The following is a 26,945-nucleotide window of genomic DNA, read 5'->3' as shown; positions in this document are numbered from 1 at the left end:
AAAAAAAAAAAAGAAACTTGGGTGTCTAATAGAGAAGGAGACGTGGCTAGAGGGGTGCTTCTATTAAAGGAGATTTTATATTTTAAGATGGAAAACGTAAGCATGTGTCTTTGGTATTGTGCCTGTATTTCAGAAAAGAGAGGCATTGGCGAAACAGTTTACCACCAATGAGGAGACTTGGGAACAAAATCCAGGTAATACATCAGGATAGGCTAAGTTATGCTGATGCCACAGCACCCACTAAACTTCCATAAGCTTAACATATCTCAAGTTCATTTTCCTCTTTTACTACATGTTCTGGTGTGGGTCTGCAGGGGGTCTGCTCATCTTCGCCACTCAGAAACCCAGGCCACCAGATGATGGCTTCAACTCCATAGTCAGGGCATTTGGCAGAAAGGGATACGACTTACTCACTAGCTTTTTAAGCTGGTGGAAAGGTAACAAGTATTCTGCATGTTTCAAGTGGGTCAGAGAAGCGCCAATCCCACCAGATGCTGGAAAGAGCTGGAAACTTCAAAGAGTAGCCTAACAGGTAGTTCTATTGAACACTACTTGTCATTTCCAGTATTGGAAATAGCCACAAATTTGTATTATCTATTACCTACTTCGGGGCCAGGCAAGATGGGGTGAAATAAAATATGAGATATCGTTAGTTCATTTCAACAGAGAGGTGGGGGGTTCTGGTCTCTGCCACTCAGTTACTGCTGTGTAAACCTGAAAGTTCCCTTGCCTCTTTGGGGCTTTGGGGGAGGATGTGATGCTCTTCCAGCTCCAACGTTTTCATGCTGTAATGAGCTTGGGACTGGAATAAGAGGAGAGGAGGAAGGGAGCGAGCCCAAGGCGCGCGACCTCAAGAAAACAGACTTTCCAGTATTTTTGTCCGGATGCCTGTTGGATAATGTGCTTTCAGCCATCTCCAGTAAGGAGATGGTGGCACAGTTCTGCATTGTAATAGCTGTTTGAAAAGTCTAGCGGTCGCTCAACTTTGGCTGCGCGTTAGTATCACCCCGGCGAGGTTTTTTAAGAATCCCGGCGCCGGGCTCCACCCCAGACGATGAAATCAGATTCTCTGGGAGCCAAGCCCCAGCATCGGTATTTTTAAAGAGTTATGTGCACCGGGTATTCTTTAATCCTTTACTACTTGCTGGAGTGGCTGGATGACATCTAGTGGGCGCATTCTCATTAAAAAAGTTCTTGAACCGAACCCTCTCTTTCTTCTTCTCTCAACGGCTGTCGGGGTTGCGTTTTAATAGGCCAAGGTGTGTGCGGTGGTGGTGGTGGGGGAGGAGGCATCAAGCTAAAGGGTCTTTGGGACATCAGCGGGCTCCTAGCGTTTGGGGGCGAGCTGATCTCCCCGCGCAGGAGGCTCTGACTCCGGCCAGCTCTGACCTAGGGCGCCCCGCGCCGGTCGGGGGAGGCTCGAAGTCCGCTTTCAGCGGGACAGGACACTGGAAAAAAAGGGTGGGCCGAGGCGGGGAGAGGAAGGCCGGGGGAGGAGCCGGAGGAGACGTTGCCGCGAGCGGGCGGTCCCCGACGAGGCCCTGACTTCCGCGCCCCGGCGTTTGGCGGGGCGGCCTGGTCACCATGGCGGGCCTGGATCCCGGCCCGGGCGTCCCCGTGTGGCTGGTCGAGGACGACCTGGGCTGCATCATCTGTCAGGGGCTGCTCGCCACGCCCGCTACGCTGCCCTGCGGCCACAGCTTCTGCCGCGAATGCCTGAAGGGCCTGTGGGCCGCGGGTAGCGCCAGCCCCCCGCGCTCCTGCCCCACCTGCCGGGAGAGCGCCCCGGCGCCGCTGAAACTGCGGAAGAACACGCTGCTGCAGGAGCTGGTGGACAAGTACAGCCGGGCGCTGCGCGAGGTGACGGACGGCCCCGGCCCCGCCCCGCGCCCTCCCCCGCCCCGCGCCCTCCCCCGCCCCGCGCCCTCCCCCGCCCCGCGCCCTCCCCCGCCCCGCGCCCTGCGCCCCTTCCGCGCCTGCGCCCGCGCCCCCGCGTCGCGCCGCCCAGCAGCCGGTAGGGAGGCGCACCGGCTCTTCCTCGCATCTGGCCCGGCTTTCCTGCTCTCGCAGGGCTGGTCTCACTCTGAGCACTCCGGCTTCTAAGTATGAAGAAGCTGGGGGCGGGGGGAACCCCAGTCTCCTGACATCCAATCAGCCTGGCTGCTCTAGCTACTTCTTGGCACATTTCCACTTCTTTCCAGTCTTTCCTCTGTCTCTGAACATTCTTACATTGAGGTAAGATACAGCATAAAATTCGTCATTTCAGCCGTTTTTTATGTGTATAATTTAGTGGCATTAGTTATATTCTCAGTGATGTGCAGCTATCACCAGTTTCTGTTGCCACAAGGCCATCACCACAGAGACTCTGCACCCCTTAAGCAATAACTTCTCATTCCAACTCCCTGCAGCCCCTGGTAACCTCCAGTCTGTTTTCTGTCTCCATGATTTGCCTACTCTAGATATTTCATGTGAGTGGAATCATATAGTATTTGTCCCTTTGTGTCTGGCTTCTTCCACTTACCGAGTTTCCAGGGTTCATTCATGTTGTAGCATGCACCTGAATTCTGTTCCTTTTGGTGGCTGAATAATATTCCATTGTATGAATGTACCACATTTTGTTTATCTATTCATACACTGATGGACATTCAGATTGTTTCCACCTTCTGGTGACTGTGAGTAACGATGCAGGAACATTGGTGTGCACGTAACCAAGTCCTTATTTTCAGTTCTTTTGGGTAAATACCTAAGGCATGGACTCACTGAGTGGTATGGGAGTTCTATGTTCAACTTATTGAGGAACACAGCCAAACCATTTTCCAAAACAGCTACATTTTACATTTCCACCAGCAAAGTAGGAGTTGCCGATTTTTCCACATCCTTGCCAATACTTGTTATTTTTCATTTTATTTTGATTCTCCCCTCCTGCCACTTTTTTAGGATAGCTTTCCCATTAGGAGTGAAGTGCTTTCTCACTGTGGTTTTGGTCTGCATTTCCCTGAGATTGATGATGTTGACTGACCATCTTTTCATGTGCTTATTGCTCATTTATATATTTTCATTGGAGAAATGTTTATTCAGGTCCTTTGACTGTTTTTCAAAATTGGGTTGTCTTTTTTTTGTTGAGTTTTTTTTTTTTTTTTAAGATTTTATTTCAGGGGCGCCTGGGTGGCTCAGTTGTTAAGCATCTGCCTTCGGGCTCCCTGCTCAGTGGGGAGCCTGCTTCTCCCTCTCCCACTCCCCCTGCTTGTGTTCCTTCTCTCGCTGTGTCTCTTTCTGTCAAATAAGTAAATAAAATCTTAAAAATAAGTAAATCAAATAAGTATCAAATAAATAAGTAAATAAAATCTTAAAAAAAGATTTTATTTACTTCAGAGAGAGATTCAGAGAATGAGTGGGAGGAGGGGCAGAGGGAGAAGCAGACTCCCTGCGGAGCAGGGACCCCCCCCCCCATGCAGGCCTGGATCACGACCTGAGCCGAAGGCAGACCCTTAACCGACTGAGCCACCCAGGTGCCCTTTCTTGTTGAGTTTTAGGAAATCTTTATAAATTCTGGATATTAAACCCTTATCAGATATATGACTTGCAAATATATTCCCCCATCTTATGGTTGTTTTTACTTTCTTGATTGTGTCCTTTGATGCATAAAAGTTTTAAGTTCTGCTGATGTCCAATTTATCTATTCTTTTATTGCTCTTGCTTCTGGCATCATATCTAAATCCATTGCCGAATTCTGAGTTCATGAAGATTTACCCCCGTATTTTCACCCAAGAGTTTAATGGTAATAGGTCTTATATTTAGATTGCTGATCCATTTTGAGTTAATGTTTCTATATGGCATGAGGTAGGGGTCCAACTTTATTCTTTTGCATGTGGAAATTTAGCTGTCCCAGCACTGTTTGTCGAGGAGACTGTTTTCTACATTGAGTGGATTTGGCACCATTATAAAAAATCAGTTGGCCGTAGATGAATGGGTTTATTTCTGGACTCCTAATTCTATTCCATTGGTTTTTTGGTCTGTCCTTATGTCAGTACCACATTGTTGTGATTACTATAGCTTCGTAGTAAATTTTGAAATCAGAAAGTGTGAGTCCGTCCGACTGTGTTCTTCTTTTTCAAGATTGTTTTGGCTCTTAAGGTCTCCTGCAATTCCATATGAATTTGAAGATTAATGTTACCATTGTGCAAAGAAGGCTGTTGGAATTTTGAGAGAGATTGCATTGAATCTGTAGGTCACCTAGGGTACGACATCTTTTATAATATTAAGTCTTCTTCCCAAAAACATGAAATGTCTTTCCATTTATTTAGGTCTTTTTAACTTTCTTTTAGTGATGTTCTGTAGGTTCCAAAAATATAAGTCCTTTTATCTCCTTGGTTAAATTTATTCCTAGGCATTTTACTCCTTTAGGTGTTGTTATAAATGGAATTGCTTCCTTAATTTCCTTTTTGGATAGTTCACTGCAGGTGTATAAAAATACACTTCTTTTTGGGTGCTGATCTTGTGCCCTTCAACTTAGCTAAATTCATTTACTAGCTCTAGTAGCTTTCTTATGGATTCTTTAGGATTTTATTTATAAGGTCATGTCCTATGTGAGTAGAGATCATCTTACTTCTTCTTTTCCAATTGGGATACCTTTTATTTCTTGTCTAATTGATTTGGCTAAAACTTCCAGTACAATGTTGGGTAGCAGAAGTGAAATCAGGCATGCTTGTTTTGTTCCCTATCTTAGGGGGAAAGCTTTCAGTCTTTCACCATTGAGTATGATGTTGGTTGTGGGCTTTTCATAAATTCTCTTTATTATGTTGAGGAAATTCCTTTCTATTCCTGGTTTTCTGAGGGTTTTTTTAAATCATGAAAGGTGTTAGATTTTGTCAAATGTCTTTTCTGCATCAATTGAGATAATTTGTGTGTGTGTGTGTGTGTGTGTGTATGTGTGTTTCCTTCATTCTGTTAATATGGTGTATCACATTGGTTTTTCTTAAATTGAACACCTTGCATTCCTGGGATAAATTCCACTTGGTCATGATGTGTTATCCTTTTAATATGCTGTTGGGTTTAGTTTGTTAGTATTTTGTTAAGGATTTCTACATCAATATTCATAAGGGATATTGGTCTGTAATTTTCTTGTGATGTGTTTATCTAGCTTTGGCATCAGGGTAATGCTGCCCTCACTGAGGAGTTAGGAAGTGTTCCATCCTCTTCAATGATTTGGAAGAGTTTGAGAAGGATTGGTATTAATTCTTCTTTAAGTATTTGGTAGAATTCACCAGCAACGCCATCTGGTCCTGGACTTTTCTTTGTTGGGATTTTGATTACTGATTCAATCTCTTTATTTGTTATACCTCTGTTGAGATTTTCTGTTTCTTTTTGAGTCAGTTTAGGTAATTTGTGTTTCTAGGAATTTATCCATTTCATGTAAGTTATCTAATGTGTTGGCATACAAAGTTCATAATCTCTTAAATGTTATTCTGTAAGGTTAGTAGTAATGTCTCCACTTTACTTTCTTTCTGATGTTAGTTATTCATGTCTTCTCTCTCTTTTTTTTCCCCATTTCTTCTTTTTTTAATTAACATATAATATATTATTTGTTTCAGGGGTATAGGTCTGTGATTCATCAGTCTTTTTTTTTTTTTTACGATTTTATTTATTTGTTTGACAGAGAGACACAGTGAGAGAGGGAACAGAAGCAGGGGGAGTGGGAGAGGGAGAAGCAGGCTTCCCACTGAGCAGAGAGCCTGATGTGGGGCTCGATCCCAGGACCTCAGGATCATGACCTAAGCCGAAGGCAGACACTTACGACTGAGCCACCCAGGCACCCCAAGGGATTCATCAGTCTTACACAACACCCAGTGCTCACCACAACACATACCCTCCCCAATATCCATCACCCAGCCACCCCCATCCCCCTCCCTCCCCAGCAACCCTGTTTGTTTCCTAAGATTAAGATTCTCATATGGTTTGTCTCGCTCTCCGGTTTCGTCCCATTGCATTTTTTCTTCTCTTCCCCTATGATCCTCTGCCTTGTTTCTTAAACTCTGCATATCATTGAGATCATATGATAATTGTCTTACTCTGATTGACTTATTTTGCTTAGCATAATACCCTCTAGTTCATCCACATCATTGCAAATGGCAAGATTTCATTTTTTTTGATGGCTGTTGGAATATTGCATTATATATATATACCACATCTTCTTTATATATTCATGTGTTGATGGACATCTGGGCTTTTTCCATAGTTTGGCTATTGTGGACATTGTTGCTATAAATATTGGGGTGCAGGTGCCTCTTCGGATCACTACATTTGTATCTTTGGGGTAAATACCTAGTAGTGCAATTGCTGGGTCGTAGGGTAGCTCTATTTTCAACTCTTTTTTTTTTTTTAAGATTTTATTTATTTGATAGAGAGAGACACAGCGAGAGAGGGAACACAAGCAGGGAGAATGGGAGAGGGAGAAGCAGGCCTCCTGCGGAGCAGGGAGCCTGAGGCGGGGCTCGATCCCAGGACCCTGGGATCATGACCCGAGCTGAAGCCAGACGCTTAACGACTGAGCCACCCAGGTGCCCCTATTTTCAACTTTTTGAGGAACCTCCATACTGTTTTCCAGAGTGGCTGCACCAGCTTGCTTTCCAATCCTCTCTCTTTTTCTTTATCAGTCTAGCTAAAGATTTATCAGTTTGTTGATTTTTTCAAAGAACCAACTTTTGTTTCATTGATTCTCTCTATTGTTTTTACATTCTCCATTTTATTTATTTCCAATAATCTTTATTATTTCCTTCCTTCTGTTAGCTTTGGGTTTGGTTTGCCCTTTTTTCCCTAGTTCCTTGAGGTATAAATTTAGGTGATTGATTTGACATCTTTCTTCTTCTTCTTTTTTTTTTTAAGATTTATTTATTTATTTATCAGAGAGAGAGAGAGCACAAGCAGGGGGAGCGGCAGAGGCAGAGGGAGAAGCAGGCTCCCCACTGAGCAGGGAGCCGGATGCGGGACTCTATCCCAGGGTCCTGGGATCGTGACCTGGCCAAAGGTAGATGCTTAACGGACTGGCCACCCATGCATGCCCCCGATAATATTTTTATTTTTATTTTATTTTTATTTTTTTTAAGATTTATTTATTTATTTGACAGAGAGAGAGAAACAGCATGAGAGGGGATAGGGTCAGAGGGAGAAGCAGGCTCCCTGCTGAGCTGGGAGCCTGATGTGGGACTCGATCCCAGGACTCCGGGATCATGACCTGGGCCGAAGGCAGTCGCTTAACCAACTGAGCCACCCAGGCGCCCCCCCCCCCCGATAATATTTTTAAACAGAGTTGAGGTCACATTGTATAACCAGGTTATATCCTCTTTTTTTAAATTTTAATTAATTAATAGAGTTTATTTTTTAGAGCAGTTTTTTTTTTTTAAGATTTTTTATTTATTTGACAGAGATACAGCGAGAGAGGGAACACAAGCAGGGGGAGTGGCAGAGGGAGAAGCATTTTAGAGCAGTTCTAAGTTTACAGAAAATTGAGCAGATAGTATGGCAAGTCCCCATTTGCCCTTCATAGTTTGCCCTACTATTAACAGTTGCATTGGTGCGGTACATTTGTTGCAATTGATGAATCAACATTAATACGTTATTCACTAAAATCTGTAGTTGAGCTTTGCGCGGTGGCAGTATTGTAGCCAATGAGTTTATCCAAGGCGTGATTATTGCCAATTGAAACCAAAACCCACAGTTGATATTAGGGTTCACTCTGTGTTGTACAGTTCTATAGGTTTTGACAAATGCATGATATCACGTAGCTACAATTATGGTGTCATACAATTTTACTGCCCTGAAAATCCCCTGTGCTCCACCTCTTTGTACCTTCACCCCAACCCCTGGCAACTGTGGATCTTTTTACTGTCTCTTTAGTTTTGCTTTTTCCAGGATGTCATACAGTTAGAATCATTCAATTTCTGGCCTTTCCAGATAGGCTTCTTTCACTAAGCAAAATTATGGTTTGTGGCTTCATAGCTCACTTCTTCTTATTCCTGAAAAATATTCCATTACATAAATGTACTACAATCTATCCATTCACCTTCTGATGGGACATATTGGTTGCTTCCATTTTTTTTTGTGATTATGATTAAAATTTGTTTTCTTCTTTTTTATTATAAATACAGCATTATCCCTCAGGTCTTTAAAACTCTTTGCTAATGTTGCTTATGATAACTGAATATACTTCCCATTGGCTGTTAAGTAAGAATGATTGTTTTTGGATGGTAGAATATTGGATGATTTAAAACATTCCCTCTTTCTCATGCTTTGCATTTTTTTTTTTTTTAGATTTTATTTATTTATTTGAGAAAGAATGAGCAGGTGGAGTAGCAGAGGGAGAGGGACAAGCAGGTTCCCCCCCACACACACAACACTCAGCAGGGAGCCCGACTTGGGGCTCAGTCCCAGGTCCCTGACATCATGACCTGAGCTGAAATTAGATGCTTAACCGACTGAGCCACCCGGGTGCCCCTCATGCTTTGCATTTTCTAAATTCACTGTAATGAGTGTGCATTTCTTTTATGAATAGAAAAAACAATATACTTTTTTTTTTTTTTTAAGTTTTTAATTTTCTCCAGTGCCAGGATAAGGGCTCCTCTCTTCAGTTCCAGCCACCTGAATATTTAGGAGTGGGGCCTGGAAATTTAAGAGCAAATGGTGTTACCAGTGGTCGGCTACCTCCCTCTCTAAAGTAGCCTGATTATGGCTTCCAAAACACATACTATTTTGAGGGACATCAGGCTTCTTAGAGTTGCAGAAGGTCCTGGGTCATTTCCAGTTTTTGAGGTCCCAGCATGATTTTAAAAATGTGATATGGTGGGAAGTCTGCTTCTCCCTCTCCCACTCCCCCTGCTTGTGTTCCCTCTCTCGCTATGTCTCTCTCTGTCAAATAAATAAAATCTTTAAAAAAAAAAAAAGTTATAAAAACTCTGGTTTATTGACAGTTGGATAATGAACACGTTGTATTTCTGTGACTCTGTATAGGACCCCTTTTGGACGTAATGCAATGTTCACCATTTAAGTCTGGGCCCTGCCTGCCTCTGATGAGTGCCACCAGATCTGGAAGTTGCCAGAATGTTGGCAGCAGAACTTCCACTCCCAGCCAGGCAGCTGAGCAGATCAAGGTCTTTAAAAGGGGTTATTTAGCGCCCTCTAGTCTGAGTGTCGCTTTAAATGGTCAGGATGTCAGGGGACCTGGCTGGCTCAGTTCGAAGACCATGTGACTCCTAATCTCAGGGTTGTGAGTTTGAGCTTCGTGTTGGGTGTAGAGATTACTTAAAAAAATAAAGTCTTATTTTTTTTTTTAAAGATTTTATTTATTTATTTGACATAGCGAGAGAGAGCACAAGCAGGAAGAGCAGCAGAGGGAGAAGCAGGCTCCCTGCTGAGCAAGGAGCCCGATTCCAGGACCCTGGGATCATGACTTGAGCCTAAGGCAGATGCTTAACCGACTGAGCCACCCAGGCATTCCAAAAATAAAGTCTTTTAAAAAGTAAAAACTAAATCTGGAGGATGTCAGTAATCAAATAAAAGGAGCTTGTATCTGTGCATCACTTTAAAGTTTGAACATCTGGGGCACCTGGGTGGCTCAGTGGGTTGAGCATCTGCCTTGGTCCTGGGATCGAGCCCCACATTGAGCTCCACACTCAGTGGGGAGTCTGCTTGGGATTCTCTCTCTCCCTCTGGCCCTTCCCCTGCTCACGCACTCTCTCATTTTCTCTCTCTCTCAAATAAATAAATAAAATCTTAAAAAAAAAAAAAAAGTCTCCAAGATCCCTGCACAGTAAACTGGTAGAGTGTCTGCATTGTTGAAGAGGAGAAAGAGGGAGGGTCACTTTCAATTTGAAAGGAATGGTGAGGACACAGGATGACTCTGGTGAGAGTGGGTCTTCAACCTCTCCAGTTGAATGCCCTCCACTGCCCCACTCACCTTACCAGCTCCACCCACCCTGCCAGGCTTTCAGCATCTCTGCTCTGACCTCTGTTCAGAATGATGAGCCCGCACGTCCCTTTAGGCTTCACTCTCACACCCCGCCCCCCAGCCTGGGGACGGGTTCTGGTTCCCTGTTATGGCCACTGGACAATCAGTAGGCATGCAAAAGATCTGGGGCATCTACCTCCTTGTCCTCTGGATATTTTTGTCACTCTGTTGCCTGCTTCCTTTATGCAGTGTTTACAGCTCCCTCTGTCTAGAGCTGGGTCCTGGGTCCAGCTTTGGGTTCTGCTTTGTTCTTTTAAAGGCAGCGGCACAGAAGAGCATCCCAGAAGTTGGGCGTGAGCTGGCGGAGTTGGTGGAACAGCTCGTAGACATTGTCAGGAGTCTTCAGAGTCAGAGGCACCTCCCCGAATCCAGACCAGACAATGAAGGGAGCACCCCGAGCATGTGCATGGTAGGCTCAGCCCAGAGGGGAAAGCATGTGCCAGGGGCGGGGCTAGGGATGGCTTCCAGCTGGAGCCACAGGAATATGCTGGGAGTTGAAGGATGCAATAAGTCTTCATCTTTTACCATTTTCTTACTGTCACACACGGATGACCAGAAGTGTGCAATGCTTGAGGTGAGGTAGGGGGGCTTCAGGTGGGCTAGATTCCATCCTTACCTCTGCACCTAACCAGCTCTGAGATCTCCAGGGACCTCTATGCAAATCCTGCAGACAGTCTAGTCCCCATCTTCATTGACCTTTCAGCAGCCTTTGACCACACCTTCATTCCTGAAGCTTTCTTTTCCCTTAGCTTCCAGGTCAGGAGTCTTCTGACCTTCCCCTGTTTCTCTATGGCTGCTCCTTCCCCAGCTGTCTTGCAGGCTCACTCTCTTTTCCTCTCCTCAGCACCAAAATGCCCAAATTTCTCAAGGCTGAGGGGTACATCCCTTTTTCTTCCCCACTGAGTGGTCTTCCCCACACCATGGCTTTAATTACCACCCCATGCGCAAACATAGCTCCAGCCTGGACCCCTCTCTGAGCTGTGGTCTGCTATCTTCCTTCTCACCTTTTCCTCTGTGTATCTCAAAGGCACATCCCATTTAGAATGTCCCAAACTGTCCCAAACTCCTCTGGGAGTCCCCATCTTGGTGACTGGCCCTATGATCCTTCTAAGGACACAAGCCAGGAACCTGGGAATCATGTCACCCCCTCCCTCACCGGCCTAAACATCCCCAGAGCCTATTTACTACTCTTGAGCTCCTTGGAGACATCTCTGATCCAAGCCTCTGATCATTTCTTTTTTTTTTTTTTTAAGATTTTATTTGGGGCGCCTGAGTGGCTCAGTCGTTAAGCGTCTGCCTTCGGCTCAGATCATGAACCTAGGGTCCTGGGATCGAGCCCCGCATCGGGTTCCCTGCTCAGCAGGAAGCCTGCTTCTCCCTCTCCCACTTCCCTGCTTGTGTTCCCTCCCTTGCTGTCTCTCTGTGTCAAATAAATAAATAAAATCTTAATAAAAAAGATTTTATTTATTTATTTGAGAGAGAGAGTGAATGAGAGAGAGAGCACACGCTGGGGGTGGGGGGTGGCAGAGGGAGAAGCAGACTCCCCACTGAGCAGGGAGCCCAGTGTGGGGCTCCATCCCAGGACCTTGAGATCATGACCTAAGGTGAAGGCAGACACTTAAGCGACTGAGCCACCCAGGCTCCCCAAGCCTCTGATCATTTCTTGCATGGATTGCTGCAATAATTATTTACCCCACTCTATTCCTGCTGGTCTGCTCTTCTCATGGTTGTCAGAGTGACCCTCTCAAACACAAATCTGATTTACAACATCTCCAGTGACATCTGCTTGTGTGGGATTAAGACCCAAATCCTGGCTGTCCTCACAGAACCAACAGGGCCCTGCAGGACTCCTTACCTATCTGCCTGTCCTGTCTCCTTCCAGCCGGCTCCCCTCCCCCGCCTCTCCCCGGGCTCTTCAAGCTTCAGCCACTCTGGCCCCTATCAGTCCCCCAGTGTCATACTTCTTCCCACCACAGGGTGCACCCCGTGGAATGTTCTTTCGCCCTGCCACCTAGATAACGCCTCTCATCCTTCTCATACCGGCTAGATCATCACTTTCCTGGAGAAACCTTCCTTTTCCTGGAGAAACTTTCCTGGAGAAACCTTCACTGATTTCCTCGAACAAGTCCCCCTGTTAGAGGCTCTTACGATTTCATTTGCAGCAATTACCACAAGTTGCAACTTGATAATGATGGGTGCCATAATTTATTCATGTCTGTTTTCCCTCCTCCCCTGCTCTGGACTCTAAGCTTCATTAGGGTAGAGACCCTGATGGCTTTTGTTCACTCTTGTATCCCCAAGTTTAGCAAGGTGCTTGCCACATAGTAAGTGCTCAGCAAATACTCAGGGGTCTTCAGGGCTGCAAGGCGTTGGGGGGAGGAAAGCCTGAGAGTCTGACTTTCACACTTGACATTGCATTGGTTTGATGTGAGGACTAAAGAAGCTCTGGTCTAAATAAGTGCTCGAGGGGCGCCTGGGTGGCTTAGTCGGTTGGGCGTCTGCCTTCAGCTCAGGTCGTGATCCCAGGGTCCTGGGATCAAGTCCTGCATTGGGCTCCTTGCTTGGCGGGGAGGCTGCTTCTCCCTCTCCCTCTGCCCCTCCCCACCATTGTGCTCTCTCTCTCTCTTGCGCTCTCTTTCAAATAAACAAAATCTTCAAAAAAAATTTTTTTTTAATTAAAAAAAATAAGCACTCAAGTGGTGGGAAAATGCAGGATGATAAAATTCACTATGGTGATTTAGTTCACCTCCGTGAGCTGTAACTTCTTTTGTAAAAGGGGGATAACCAACCTACCTTGGAAGGTTGTTATACAAATTAGAAGTAAGCCACATGAAGTACTCAGTCAGTGGTGCCTGCTACTTTACAGTTGGTAAGAAGAGTGGAAAATAAGAGTATCCAAAATTGGGAAGGAACATCAGGGGCCAAAGGTGGCGCGGTGGGAGCAGATGAGAGGCTGTGTTGGGGAATAACAGGACCCGAGGTTAAAGAAAGTCAGGGAGCATGTGTTGGCGGCCCCAGAGAGCTGGGAGGGCCTGGATGCCTGGCCACATGTCTACACTGGTTCTTGAGAGGAGAGGTGATAGAATGATAGCCTTCCGGGGAAGATTATTATGGCCTCTGTGGCTGATCTTGGTGACTATCTGTATTATTTATTTTGTAAAGCCCCTAGAGGATGGGCTTACAAATTTTACTACTTTTTTGGGTATTACCTAGGAAATCCACATTTATTGTACATAATACTAGAAAATGCATAACAGGTTTTTAAAAAAAATTTTTTTAAGATTATTTATTTGGCAGAGAGAGATATAGCGAGAAAGGGAACACAAGCAGGGGGAGTGGGAGAGGGAGAAACAGGCTTCCCGCGGAGCAGGGAGCCCAATGTGGGACTCAATCCCAGGACCCTGAGATCATGACCTGAGCCGAAGGCAGACACTTAACAACTGAGCCATCAGGCGCCCTGAAAATGCATAGCAGTTTAAAGAAAACAAAGGAACATCGTCTGTAACCCCACCACACAGAAATAACCACCCTTTAATATTTTTGCTGCACTGTGTGTTCTTCCAAATTGCTTTCAAGGCATGTAGTTTGAGGACCTAATTATGTTTTTAAAAATCTGTGAGGAGGCAAGTAGAAAAGGATAGATGGCAGAATTAGAATATACTATTTGCTGCACACCTTAGGAAACTTCAATTATTTAATTTGTTTTTAATGATCCATCAATAGTCTTCTTCTGGTGGGGTGGACCTTTCCTTGGCTTCTTCAAAGCCAGTGACTTCCAACACACCCGAGAGAAAAACGAGAGACATTCTACATGACCTAGAAGAAATCCAGAAGAAATTACAGAAAAACTTCATGTGGAAAGAGGCCTTTGAAGAACAGCCGCAGGGTGAGTTGATTTTATTGGGTGAAAGAGGATTAAATATGGAATTTGGGGGAAATGACAAAAACAGTGACAAATAGCTTTGTTTTTTGGGGATAGGATCCCAGAGCCCAGCTGTGTTGTCCCTGTGCTGTTGTAAATGAGGAAGGGGTGGGCGGAGGTGTTTTTGTGGCTGGATACGTGTTTTGGATATGGCTGGAGGTATGATGTCACCTAGGCCTTTAAAAGATAGAAACTCATTTTCCAAGACCTCTACATCCAGAACCTAGACCTGATTTTGCTGCTTGCCTGTGTTACCAACCTGAGGAGATTCAGAAACAGGCTGCTTTTTTTTTCCCTAGACCTATAATTTATTTGATAGATATGCACATAGCACTTACTTCCTATGTAGCTGGCACTACGCTTGGTGCTTAGAACATAAAGATGAACAAGGTCTCTATCAGCAAGGAGCTTAGAGCTTACGGGGGGGTGGGGGAAGAAACACGCAGTAAAAAAAAGTCCACGGTGAGAACATGGGGCTGCACATACCTGAGGTGGATGTTCTGCCTGATCCAAGTCTGACACTAAAAAAATGTGTGAGGAAATGTGATGAAGCAGACAAGCTGTGTGCCCTGATCACGATGTTTGGATACCTTGTATTTGCCTTTTATTTGTTTATTTATTTATTTTTGATGACCCTTTTTCCCCTTCCCGATTTTCTGAAATTCTTAGTGGAAGTCCAGGAAGCTCCCTATTCCTCTTCATGTCCGCTGCCTAACCAGAGCCACCCAGCCCCCAAGAGGGCCTCCCGGTTTGCTCAGTGTAAGTATGTGGGCTGCTGAACACTTGGATTTGGCCGGCCGGGTCCACCTTTCTGCTGCTGGGTCTCTCCTTGGCTCACAAGGGGATCTGATTACAAAGACAAATGGGATTGAAGACTCCCAAATTCCAGGCTATGCTGAATGGGATTCAGAGACAGCTACCTGAAAGAGGCCCAATGGGGAAGTAAAAATTAAGATGGAAAAAGGGTATTGTGATTAGAACAATACTAGGGATGTGTACAGAAAACTGCAAGTTGATGTACTTGTTTTAATGCCAGTATGAATAAAACTTTATCACACCCAAAGGTACGAAGCTGCTTTGTGCGGGGCACATGGGTGGCTCAGTCAGTTAAGTGTCTGCCTTCCGCTTGGGTCATGATCCCAGGGTCCTGAGCATCGGGTTACCTGCTCAGCAGGGAGTCTGCTTCCCTTCTCTCTCTACCCCTACCTCTCCCTTCTCCCTCCCCCCCCATGCTCTCGCTCTTGCTCTCTCTCTCTCAAATAAATAAATAAAATCTTTAAAAACAAAAACAAATCCCAAAGCTGCTTTTTGCTATTAGAGCAAACCAGTCATATCCTTGCTCTTTTCCTCAGGGGCCATCTGTCCGACCTTTGACCTTCGCAGCCACTCCTATACCCTGGAGGTGTCCAAGGATGGCCGGGCCGTGACTGTATCTCGCTGTCCACAGACCCATCTTGGGAGTCATGAGAGGTTTGTGACCTGCCAGGCCTTATGTTCCCAGGCCTTTTCTTCTGGACAGCAGTACTGGGAAGTGGACACTCAGCATTGCAGCTACTGGGCAGTTGGGGTGGCTTCCTGGGGGATGAAGCGGACCCAGATCCTGGGAAGGACCAGGGACTCCTACTGTGTAGAGTGGAAGGGGACTAGCCAGCTCTCTGCATGGCACATGGTCAAGGAGACTGTCCTCGGCTCAGACAGACCTAAGGTGGTGGGCATCTGGCTGGACCTGCAGGAGGGGAACCTTGCCTTCTATTCAGTGGCTGATCAGGAGACGCTTCTGTATGAGTGCCCGGTCTCAGCCTCCTCTCCTCTGCACCCCGCCTTCTGGCTCTATGGCTTAAATCCTGGAAACTCTCTGACTATAAGGCCAGTAAGGGTGTAAGGGTTCCCTGGGTGTCAGAACCTGGTGGTTTCCTGGCCTCTCCCTCTGCTTTCAAGCTGGTGGCACCTCGACAAGAGTCCCACTTCCAGAGTTAATGGGTGCGCCGTAAAGGGCTAACTGCAGGCTTGGGATGGGCAGACTGCACATTCCCAAGAGAGCGTGGGCCCTTGACTAGTTGCTGGGAGGCAACCCCTAAGCCCTTGGGGTATCCTGCCTGATAAGAGTGTTTGTTTGCTGGAGGGTCTTGGGCCAGGAGGTATCAGCTTGACCTCTAGAGGGACTGGAGACTAAGGCCTGCCCATGTGGCCGACCCCCAGGAAAAGCCTGGGCACCAAAGCTTGGGGGAGCTTCCCTGTTTGGCAGTCTCCTTGTACATTGTCACACATTGTCACTAGGAGAATTAATACTGTTGTGTGACTCCATGGGGAAGGAGAGTTGGTGTCTCTTTGGCCTGTGTCCCATGTGCCTTTTTCTCCTGCAGATTTTAATCTGTATCCTTTCACTGTAATAAACTGTAACCAAGACTACAATCGCTTTGTTGAGTTCTGTGGGTCCTTTTAGTGAATCACTGAACCTGGGAGTGGTTTTAGGGACCCTCCCCCTACAACACGGGGGCAGGTTATCCATTGCTGTGGAATAATACTACCATGAATGCAGTGGTTTCAAACAGCGCTCAGTTATTAGCTCAGTTTCTGTGCACCAGGCGTTAGGGCACAGTTCGACGACTAGCCTCACCAGCTGCAGTTAAGGGGTGACCTGGGGCCATGGTGGCATCTGAAGCTCACCTGGGCAAGGCTCTCCTTCCAAACTCACATGGTTGTTGGCGGCATTCAGTTCCCCGTGGGTTGTTAGACGGAGGGCCTCGGTTTCTTGCTGGCTATTGTCTGCAGGCCACCCTCAGTTCCTTACCCCATGGGCCTCTGGAACGTAGCTGCTTACTTCCTCAAAGCCAACGAAGAAGAGGCGGTCTCCTAGCCAAATGGACATTAGATCTTATATAATGTAATCACACAAACATAATCACATACATCCTGTGGCCTTTGCCTTCTTCTATTGGTTAGAAACATACCACAGGTCCTGCTCACGCTTACTGCATGGGAAGGGATTAGGGAAGAGCAGGAATACCAGGAGGTGGCGGGACATGGGGGCCCCTTACAGTCTGGCCAACACTGGGTGTCATTTTGTTCTCGATTTCACCTGTTTTTAAAAACCATTTTATTACATGACAGAACAGATACAGAAAACTTCATAAAACACATGTGGAATATAAATAATGAATTATTATAAACACCCTTATTAACTACCTTTGGGTCAAGAAATAAAACCTTCTTATCCCCCCGTCCCAGAAGTTCCTTCACGTGTCTTGTCTCAATCACATGACTGGACCTGCAGGAGGGGAACTGGAGACTAAGGCCTGCCCATGTGGCCTGAAAGGAGAATTCTACCACTGAACACCAATGCAGGCATTCTACCTGAAAGGAATCTGACTTTTACAGTAATCAGTTCCTTGAATCTCTTTAGAGTTTTAGCACCCAAATATGCACCCCTAGCCACAAGAGTCTTACCCATGTAAAAAAAAAAAATGGATGTCTTTTTCTTAACTGCTTTGTTGAGATATAATGTACATACTATAAAATTCACCTATTTAAGGTGTACGGATCGGGGGACACCTGGGTGGCTTAGTTGGTTGAGCGACCAACTCTTGATTTCAGCTCAGGTCATGATCCCAGGGTCCTGGGATCGAGCCCCACTTCAGGCTCTCTGCCCAGCAGGGAGCCTGCTTCTCCCTCTGCCTCTGCCTGCCATTCCCCCTGCTTGTGTGCTCTCTCTCTCTCTCAAATAAATAAATAAATGATCTTTTAAAAAATAATCTTTAAAAATAAATAAATAAATAAATAAAATAAGTGTACAGATTGGGGCACCTGGCTGACTCAGTTAGTAGAGTGTGCGACTCTTGATCTCAGGGTCATGAGTTCAAGCCCCACGGTGGGTGTAGAGATAAATAAATCAATCTTTAAAAACATAAAAACTGAAGTGTACAAAACAATGTTTAGTATGGAGTTGTGAAACCCTCACTGTATTCTAATTTTAGAACATTTTCATCACCCCCAGAAAGATCCCTCATACCCATTAGCTGTCAATGTGTCTTGTAGGTCTCCTAATCTACACATCTCCCTCTCCCTCTCCTCTGCTTGCAGTTCATCCATAGGACCTCAGGCTGGATTGGCACCTGTTTTGAAGACGTGGAAATTCACATCTGGGCTGTGGGGCAGGGTTGAGCAGTGTTGCAGCACAAACCAGCCAGACAACCCTTGGCAGTACATTTAAACTCTTTACCCTCCTTTCCCTTGTAAGATGGAAATAATTATTATTTGCCCTTCCTTTTTTTTTAAAGATTTTTATTTATTTATTTATTTATTTATTTATTTGAGAGAGAGAGAGAGCGCACGTGAGAGGGGGGAGGGTCAGAGGGAGAAGCAGACTCCCTGCCGAGCAGGGAGCCCAATGCGGGACTCGATCCCGGGACTCCAGGATCATGACCTGAGCCGAAGGCAGACGGTTAAGCAACTGAGCCACCAAGGCGCCCCTCATTTGCCCTTCCTTTTCTTCGTCAAAGGGTTGCTGAAAGAATTAAAGTAATAGGTAAGGGAACTGGGAAAATGCCAGGACAATTGTAACCATAGCAATGACAGAATTATGTCAGCCTCCGCACCTTGGCCTCTAATATCTTGAGACATCTAATTTACATACATGTCCTCGAGAACAGGGCCAAGCCAAATTCTTCCACATGTTCTATTAATTTGCTCTCTAGCCTTGCGACCACCGTATGATGTAACACACCAGGAAGCGGGGGTCCAGACGGGGTTAGTGGTTTGTCCAGGGCTGGTCAGCTAGCAGGGCAGGGACCAGGCCCACTTTCCCCCCCTCTCGAGTCTCTAACCTTAATACCCTCTGATAAGTTCCTGTGCTGAACGGGGACCTGGCCTTCCACTCTGATGGGACACAGCTAGCCCTAGAGCCACGAGGTACTCTTTTTTTTTCTGCCTGGTGGTGGTGGCAGTCCTCGGTTAGTAGAGTGGCCTTGGGTTGTCTGAATAAGGACAAGACCTCTCTCTTTGTGCCAGTTGCCCGTTAAAGGGCTCTCGGTTCTCACTTCCTGCATCGTGGCGCTTTTATCTTCTCACCCAGAGTCACTTTGATGTTTGACCTTCAAAAGCACCAAGACTGAGAATTCAGAGGCCAGGGTTTTTAGCGTCTTGAAGTGCTTTGGTTAAATACCATCCCATCTGGTGGTTTGGATAATGCGGCCTCTTTGAGCACGGAGTTTGTTGCCTGGTCACATGATTTCCCCAAACTACAGCAGAAGCATAAGAATCAGAAAGGTAGAGAATGAAGGTTAGCCCTCTGCTTCTTTGCTTTTGTCTCGAGTTTTTGGTCAGCAATCAGCTTTCTGGGACACTGTGAAAAATGGTACCCTTCCTCAAACAGAACAAAACAAAAATCCTCCAGAATAGAAATAACAAAGCTGAGGGGCGCCTGAGTGGTTCAGTCGTTAAGCATCTGCCTTCGGCACAGGTCAGGATCCCAGGGTCCTGGGATGGAGCCCCGCCTCGGGCTCCCTGCTCAGCGGGAAGCCTGCTTCTCCCTCTCCCACTCCCCCTGCTTGTGTTTCCTCTCTCGGTGTCTCTTTCTGTCAAATAAATAAATAAAAAATCTTTAAAAAAGAAGAAGAAAGGAGGAGGAGGAGAAAGAACGAAGCTGGAATGCCAGTGAGTGAAGGACCTCTCACTTGGATCTACACTATGTGGGGGAAGGAATCATCCACACACGGATCAGACTGGAAAGATGTCCCATGGGGAGGCAAAAGCTCATGGGGAGAGCACCGAGGACTCCTGGGGCAGCTTCTCACCTCCTTTGCAGACGTTCCTCTCAAAAACCCTTGTTTTCTTGGAGGCATGTCTCCGTGAAGTGCTTTTTTTCTGGGGGTCAGGGAGAAGGGAGTAATGTCAGTGACAACAGCCACCTCTGTCTATCTCTCCCTCTCTCTTCCCCTCCGCCTCACACACACTCTTCACCCGCTGGGGAGGAGGCACCTACTGGAAGGCATGGTTGTTCCCATTATTGGGGTCCAGGGCTTTGGGTTCCTAGAAGAACCACTTACCAACCAGGAAGCCACCACCTTCTTAGACTCATAGCAACCTCTCATACAATTGTATCTATCTGTCCCTTACTTTTCCTCCCTCAAATACATTTTTTTCTGGAAAAGTTTAATTTGAAGACTTTATTTCCTAGCTGATTGCAGAAACAAGCGGCGAAATGCAACAATGCTGCTCTTTGGAGGTACCTCAGGTACCTTTTGCTGTGGTTGAAGGAAAAATCCCTTCCCCAGGGGCACTTGGGGCTTTTGACAGGAAGGGAGAATTTTCCTTCCTATATGCTCAGCTCCATCATTCCCCACTCCTAACTAAACCCTCAGCCCCAAACCTACACTATTCAAACCCAAATTCATCCTCACTCGTAATTGCTCAAAACCCTAATCACGGCAAGGGGCGCCTGCCTGGCTCTGTCAGTGGAGCATGCGACTCTCGATTTTGGGTTTGTGTGTTCGAGCCCCATGTTGGGTGTAGAGATTACTTAAAAATAAAATATTTTTTACAGGGCGCCTGGGTGGCTCAGTCGGTTGGGTGTCTGCCTTTGACTCGGGTCATCATCTCAGGGTCCTGGGATCGAGTCCTGCGTTGGGCTCTCTGCTCTGCAGAGAGCCTCTTTCTCCCTCTGCTCTTCTCTCTCTCTCTCTGTCAAATAAATAAATAAAATATTTAATAAATAAATAAATAAAATAAAAATTTTTTTAAAAACCCCCAAACCCTAGTCACTGCATGATTTTGTGTCCTTCCAGAGGAGTGCAGTCTTCTTTAATTATAATTAAAGATTTGTTCTGATTTGGGGTTTACTTTCCTAAGCAGCCATAGGCTTTCTCAGGACACTGTTTCCCAAGCTTCAGTCTTTTATGTGCCATGATTCTTGTCGCACTTGTGTATCTCCTGCACCATTTTTTACTTAATATTTTTTCCTAAACCAACTCACTACCCCCCATCGGGTACATTTATTTCAAAAGGAAACTTTAAAAAAAAATTATGTAGATGGGAATCGGAATCCTGTGTCTTAAAGGGGTAACCCTAAATATATGTTTCACGGAAAACAAAACAATATGAGTGGCTTGGTTCTGTTCTATAAGGCTCTGAACCCGAGGCTTGCTCTGGAGCTGGCTTTCATGCATTCTCTCTTTCTCTCGTGCATGCGCTCACAAGTGGAGATTATCAGGTATTATAGATTTACTGAGGCTTTCACCTTGACTTAATTAGGATAGAAACATAATAGAAAAGGGAAAAACATTCTGGCCACAGGGGTCACCATTTCAAATGTCCCTGCACCATCTATAATTACCTCATTCCACGACTTAGGATAACATGCTTCTAAGACATTGGGCTGGTGCTCAGTGGAAGACTGTCTTCCCTCCCTGCTCAGTGAAGTCTTTTCACCTTTATTTTTCGAAATTAATATGCCCTGGGGAGAAAGCCTTCTGCCTTTGGTCAGGACACAGTGTCTTGGAGTTACCACAGGATCTTTTCTTCACCACCTTCTGCACAATTAGTCACCAGGTTGTGACATTGGATTCTGCCTTCTCAAATCATCCCAGCCCCGGCCCCCTCCTCTTCCCTCTGCATCTACTCTGGTTCAGACTCTAATCACTTCTCTGCCAGATTATTTTATTTTATTATTATTATTATTATTTTCTTTTTTAGAGAGAGAGAGCAGAAGCAGGGGGAGCAGGAGAGGAAGAAGTAGGCTCCCCACCAAGCAGGGAACACAACTCGGGCCTTGATCCCAGGACACCAGGATTATGACCCGAGCCTAAGGCAGACGCCCAACTGACTGAGCCACGCAGGTGCCCCTCTGCTGGATTATTTTAATTTGAGCCCCTCTGTCTCTAGTTAGAACCCTCTTCCCATCTGTTCTCATTCTGCTAATGTGAGCTTCCCTGAACACAAATCAGATGTGCTTCTCCACTTAAAACTCCCTAGGGCTCCCCAGTGCCTCCAGCAGAAAGTTCCACTTCCTACCTCTACTCTTCCCTACCTCTAGCCCATTTCCTGTCATCCTCCCCCACACACCCTCCACCCCAGCCACCTTGCTTTGTGTCACATCATGTACTTTTGTGCATCCAGTCTACTTGGCCTGTAGTGTCCTCCCCCTTGTCCAGAGGGAGATCTCTGTTGAAAATGGTACACAACATGTTTAGATCAGATCAAAGCAGACCCACTAAAGCCAGGAGCCATCAGGAAGGCCCCTTGGGCTAAAACCATGGTATTTTTTCCTAGGAACCTCTGGGATATTTGCATTTTTGCTGGGTTAAGGCATGGTGTTGCCTGGGGGTCATCTGTTAACACAGGCCTGTAGGAAGAGCAGACTACCAGAGGGATGCGACACAGTCACAGGGTCCGCTCGTTTTGGCTAGGGGAGGTAAAGATTTAGATTATGAGATGCTACCTTTTGTGGAAGGTTTTTGAAAGGTTTGGGTACATAGAGGATGATTTGGAGGATTCTGGTGATAGGATGGGTGCCTAAATACGAGCTGCTTTGTCTATAACATATCGGTGTTCATTACTGTGCTCCTAGCACAGAGCACAGCCCAGAGCCTCACACATGGTAGAAACACTAAATACTTGTTAAATGACTTAATAAACATGATATCCTACATTAGTGTGTCAAAGCATTGCTATTCTTCTAAATATTTCTTTAATTTTTTAAAAAGATTTTATTTATTTATTTGAGAGAGAGCAAGAGAGAGAGAATGGGTGGGGGGGGCAGGGAGCCCAATGCAGGACTCGATCCTAGGCCCCTGGGATCATGACCTGAGCTGAAGGCAGACGTTTAACCGACTGAGCCACCCAGGCACCCCTCTTCTAAATATTTCTATTAATTTTATTTATAAGATATAATTATTAAATTAACTTTGACATTTTACCAAAGATGGTTGTACTAAAAATTAATTCATAATCTTTAATACATTTTTCCTTTCTTTGTACTCATCTAATATTTATGTACATCTATTCATTTTTAATTACCTGATGAACACATGTACATGCTTGTAAAAGTTCAAAACTACAGAAGTATAGAGGATAAACTTTGTATAAATGAATATATCATACTTCATTTTTATACAGCTGTAATTATATATGTGGTTTTATATTTTTATTTTTTCACTTATTTTGTAAATACTTTTCCATATCTTTTTTTTTAAAGATTTTATTTATTTGAAAGAGATGGAGCAGTGGGGGAGGGCAAAGGGGGGGGACCGAGGGAGAGGGAGACAAGCAGACTCCCCGCTGAGCAGGGAGCCTGACATGGGGCTTGATCCCAAGACCCCAAGATCATGACCCAAGCTGAAGTCAGACGCTTAACGGACTAAGTCACCCAGGCGCCCCTCCATAATAGTCATTAGTTTTAATGACTGCAAATGTTCTCCAATGTACTTATTTATTTATTTAAAGATTTTATTTATTTATTTGACAGAGAGAGAGTGAGCACAAGTAGGGGGAGCAGCAGAGGGAGAGGGAAAAGCAGGCTCAGCAGGGAGCCTGACTGGAGACCCGATCCTAGCACCCTGGGATCATGACCTGAGCCAAAGGCAGACGCTTAACTGACTGAGCCACCCAGGCGCCCCGTATTTATTTAATTTTAAGGTAATCTCTGTACCCAGTGTGCGGCTTGAACTCATGACCCTGAGATCAAGAGTCATATGCTCTACCGACTGAGCCAGCCAGGTGCCATAATGACTGCAGACGTTCCAATAATTTTATGCCATACTTAATTTATTCCCCTATAATTGTATGCTTTTCCATTTTTAACTGTTGTGTAATGTTCCTCTAAATAGAATATGTATATGTATATATTTTTTTCTTCTTTTGATTATTTTCTTGGAATATATTTAATTGTGGTGATTTCTTTGCAGAAATAAACAAATTATAAATTTACTATTTATGGATTTTTTTGTTTTGCAGAAATAGCCTGTGGCCTAAAAATTTCTGAGAATCACTGGTTGATATTTATAATAAGTCAGCAAAAATTTTAATGTCTTTACAGTGATCAAAAGTTATATTAAATGCATTTTTGCCTTTTGGAGTTTACAATTTGAGTGGGCAGGCTAATCAATTTGCCCTTGGAAAAATTATGCATGTCAGCAAATGAATTCCAAATTAAAAAATGCAGTGAACAGTGATATGTGAGCATGAACTATGTGTTAAACAATGTGATAAATGCTTTATCTGGACTTTATTTAATTATCAAAAAAGCCCTATGAGATAGCTCCATTTTGCAGATGAGGTTTATGTTTTTCAGAGAGGTTCTGTAACTTGCCCAATGTTTGCCCAGCTAGCAAAGTGTTGGAGATGAAATGTAGGCTCCAGAGCCCATGCGCTTACCCATTCCCTAAGGGAATTCAGACCATGTGTGGGGAGGATGGGTCTGAGAGGCTTCTCAATATAAATTATCTCTTAATTGAGGGTTTTTGTTTTACAATCTGTATTTGAAAGGAGCTTAAGAAAATTAAAAAGAAAACTGGATGCAACCTCATCAATACGTGAGGATTTTTTTTTAGACAAAAATTAGCCTTTACTATCTTGTTGAGTGTTATAAAAAGTATCCAGTTCTTCAATACTTAAAATATCCATTCTTTTTTCAAAAGCTAAAGAGAACCTGTAAAATAAAGCATTTGTATGCTGTAGAGTGGAGGATTTTTTTTTTTTTTAGTACAGTTGACACACAATGTTACATCAGTTTCAAGTGTACAACCTAGTGATTCCACAACTCTGTAAATTATGCTGTGTTAACAGATGAGGGTCCTATGTGGAAAAATTGCCTTTCAACATGGTTAGTTTTCAAATGCCTTTTAATAAGTAATTGTGCTGAGTGACGTACCTTCCAGCCTAATCAAGCAAACAGAATCCGTGTCCTCTAGAGACCCATCCATGTGACTACACAGAGGACATGGATGTTTGAACAATGAACCAAGAACAAGTGCATTAGAAGGCAAGATAAAGTATTTACTCTATATCAAGGCATTGGACTTTTCTGCTCCAGCAGAACAGGCTTGACAGGAAAAGGAAGAAGTCTTCCTGGGCAGAATGGGAGATAAAAGTGAAGAATGGGTGGATGATGAATGCTACTTTGGGTTTAACTTGATAGAAGGATCTGAGGAGTGGGACCAATGCCAGCCCAAGTCTGACTTGGCCTCCTGCCCAGGACTGTGGCTAACTCACCAATCAGAAACCAGCCTCTTCTCCCACCCAATGTCAGTCATCTTCTACCCACTGGCTCTGGGTGTTCCGCTGTCCTGGGATGCAGAGAGAGGCTAGGTGGCAAGCTCCTCCTTTGACAGACATAAAAGATGGATCCTGTTATCTCCTGGCAAGAGTATTTTGTTCAGACCTCCCTATGTCCCCTGTACAGTTGAGGAGACAAGAAGTTTGTCTTGTGATGGTAGAGCTCCTTCCTAGCAGTGTTCTGGAGGAAAATTCCATCAGTGCCTTCTAGATTCCAATCTGTCTTCTTGGCTCTATCCAACATACTTAATATACAGTAATCAGTCTGTAATATCCCAGCAGTCCCACTGCCAACAACTCCATTCCCTGGCTTATGTTTCGCTGCAGTGTGTCATCATGTGGCTCTATACTTAGGCTCAGAGAGGTGTACGGAAGTCACTTTCTTCACAATTTACTTTATTCAACATTTGTAAATCACTGACCATGTACCATGCACTATTCTAAGTGTTTTCCTACTAGTAACACATTTAATCTTCATTACAATTCCATGAGGTGTTATTACCATTTAGCAGATGAGTTACAGAGAAGTTAAGCAATTTGCTTGATGATGCACAACTAGTTACTGGCAAAGCTGAGTTTCAGACCTAGGGGGGCAGACTCCAGAGTCCCTGCTCTTAACCCCTGAACTATACTGTCTCCAGGAGAACTTCACAGTGACCCCTGATGGATGCCTGTTAATATTATGAGAAGGGCATATCAAGGGAGGGCAGGGGGCCAAAGCTCCACAAGTATAGTTGATTGATAGATGGAGAGGGGCTGTAAGAAGAAATTTACATTGCCCAGGAGGCCCAGATACCCTCTCCCTCACTTTAATGAGTGTCGGTCTCTGTTTGTACAAACCATTCGTTGTTGCCTACTGAAAGTGGTGGTTGGTTGTCTCTTTTCTGCAGCCCTTGAGTCTGGATTTTTTTTTTTTTTTAAGATTTATTTATTTGACAGAGAGAGAGTGAGAGAACCGAAGCCGGGGGAGTGGCAGAGGGAGAGGGAGAAGCAGACTTCCCACGGAGCAGGGAGCCTGCTGGGGGCTTGATCCCAGGACCCTGAGATCATGACTCAAGCCAAAGACAGACGCTCAACCAACTGGCCACCCAGGCGCCCCGACTGTGGGTTTTTAAGTAGGTTTTATTGACAAAGGAGTTCCCAGTATTAACTCTGTGATGTTCCCCTGCCAAATAAACTCTTCTTAGTCCCCTGCCTTCCAAACATTTCAATTAATAGGAATGCCAAAGCTGTACATGCCAGCACACATGTACAACACCATGAAGGCCTTGTCTCTTCTCATGCTCCTGGAGAAGTCCCTCAGAATTAACACCATCATCAGCTGGTAATGCTATTGCAGCACTCCTGGGATCAAGATTCTTTGCAGAGGGTTGTTTGGAGCGGGCAGTGCCCTGAAGAATTTGCCTCTCTGTAAAGGGTCTTTGTCCTTTGTAGTCTAATATTTGTGTAACTTACTTTTATAAGAAAAAGTTTTTTCACATATATTATTTAATGGGATCCTCCAAAAAATTCCATAAGGTCGGAGGCTGGGAAGAGATGATAGTCTTCATTTGGGAGAGAGTAAACTGAGGCAACAGGTGATATGACTTGCCCAGAGTCACACACTAAGGATGGCAGAGCCTGGCTCAGTCTCAGCTGCCCTGCCTTTGGCAAGTCACGGTATCTCTCTGCGTCTTGCTGTTACCTATAGAGTAATGAGAGTGGAATAGATGCTCCGTAGGGGTCTTTTCAACTCAGTCATCATGTAATACTAAA

At 45.0% G+C, this 26,945-nt stretch overlaps 1 protein-coding gene, 1 long non-coding RNA gene and 1 pseudogene across 5 annotated transcripts; 2 read left to right on the top strand and 1 right to left on the bottom strand.

Moving 5' to 3' along the window:
• Positions 1–1,530: 1,530 nt before the first annotated feature.
• On the top strand, positions 1,531–16,334 carry RNF135 (ring finger protein 135). Of its 4 annotated transcripts, none has more exons than XM_081805390.1 (5): positions 1,532–1,860; positions 10,260–10,409; positions 13,724–13,886; positions 14,592–14,681; positions 15,275–16,334. In XM_081805390.1, exons 1-5 carry the CDS (start codon positions 1,585–1,587, stop codon positions 15,802–15,804), a joined length of 1,209 nt encoding a protein of 402 aa, XP_081661516.1. In that variant the 5' UTR covers positions 1,532–1,584; the 3' UTR covers positions 15,805–16,334. The 4 variants fall into 4 exon arrangements, with proteins under 4 accessions (XP_081661518.1, XP_081661516.1, XP_081661519.1 ...); XM_081805391.1 differs by having other exon boundaries at positions 1,533–1,860; positions 14,598–14,681; XM_081805392.1 differs by lacking the exon at positions 10,260–10,409 and having other exon boundaries at positions 1,531–1,860.
• Positions 7,636–7,765, top strand: LOC145717474 (U4 spliceosomal RNA; annotated as a pseudogene).
• LOC145717384 (uncharacterized) lies at positions 14,676–26,945 on the bottom strand. Its single transcript, XR_014140563.1, has 4 exons — positions 25,128–26,945; positions 19,715–19,784; positions 16,590–16,775; positions 14,676–14,842 (listed from the first exon to the last, which is right to left on the bottom strand). It is a non-coding gene; the product is annotated as an uncharacterized LOC145717384 (long non-coding RNA).

This window comes from Leptonychotes weddellii, chromosome 15 (genome assembly GCF_054177405.1).
Source record: "Leptonychotes weddellii isolate Sample4059 chromosome 15, ASM5417740v2, whole genome shotgun sequence".
Taxonomy (NCBI): Eukaryota; Metazoa; Chordata; class Mammalia; order Carnivora; family Phocidae; genus Leptonychotes; species Leptonychotes weddellii.
Note: the sequence above shows the minus strand (reverse complement) of the source record. Positions and strands in the feature narration are given on the sequence as shown.

What these genes read in the sequence shown, in the direction of transcription:
- RNF135 (XM_081805390.1), top strand. Translation starts at nt 1,585, where the DNA reads ATGGCGGGCCTGGATCCCGGCCCGGGCGTCCCCGTGTGGCTGGTCGAG. An exon ending in ACAGCCGGGCGCTGCGCGAG is followed by an intron (nt 1,861 to 10,259) that starts GTGACGGACGGC and finishes GTTCTTTTAAAG; the next exon opens with GCAGCGGCACAGAAGAGCAT. An exon ending in CTTTGAAGAACAGCCGCAGG is followed by an intron (nt 13,887 to 14,591) that starts GTGAGTTGATTT and finishes TGAAATTCTTAG; the next exon opens with TGGAAGTCCAGGAAGCTCCC.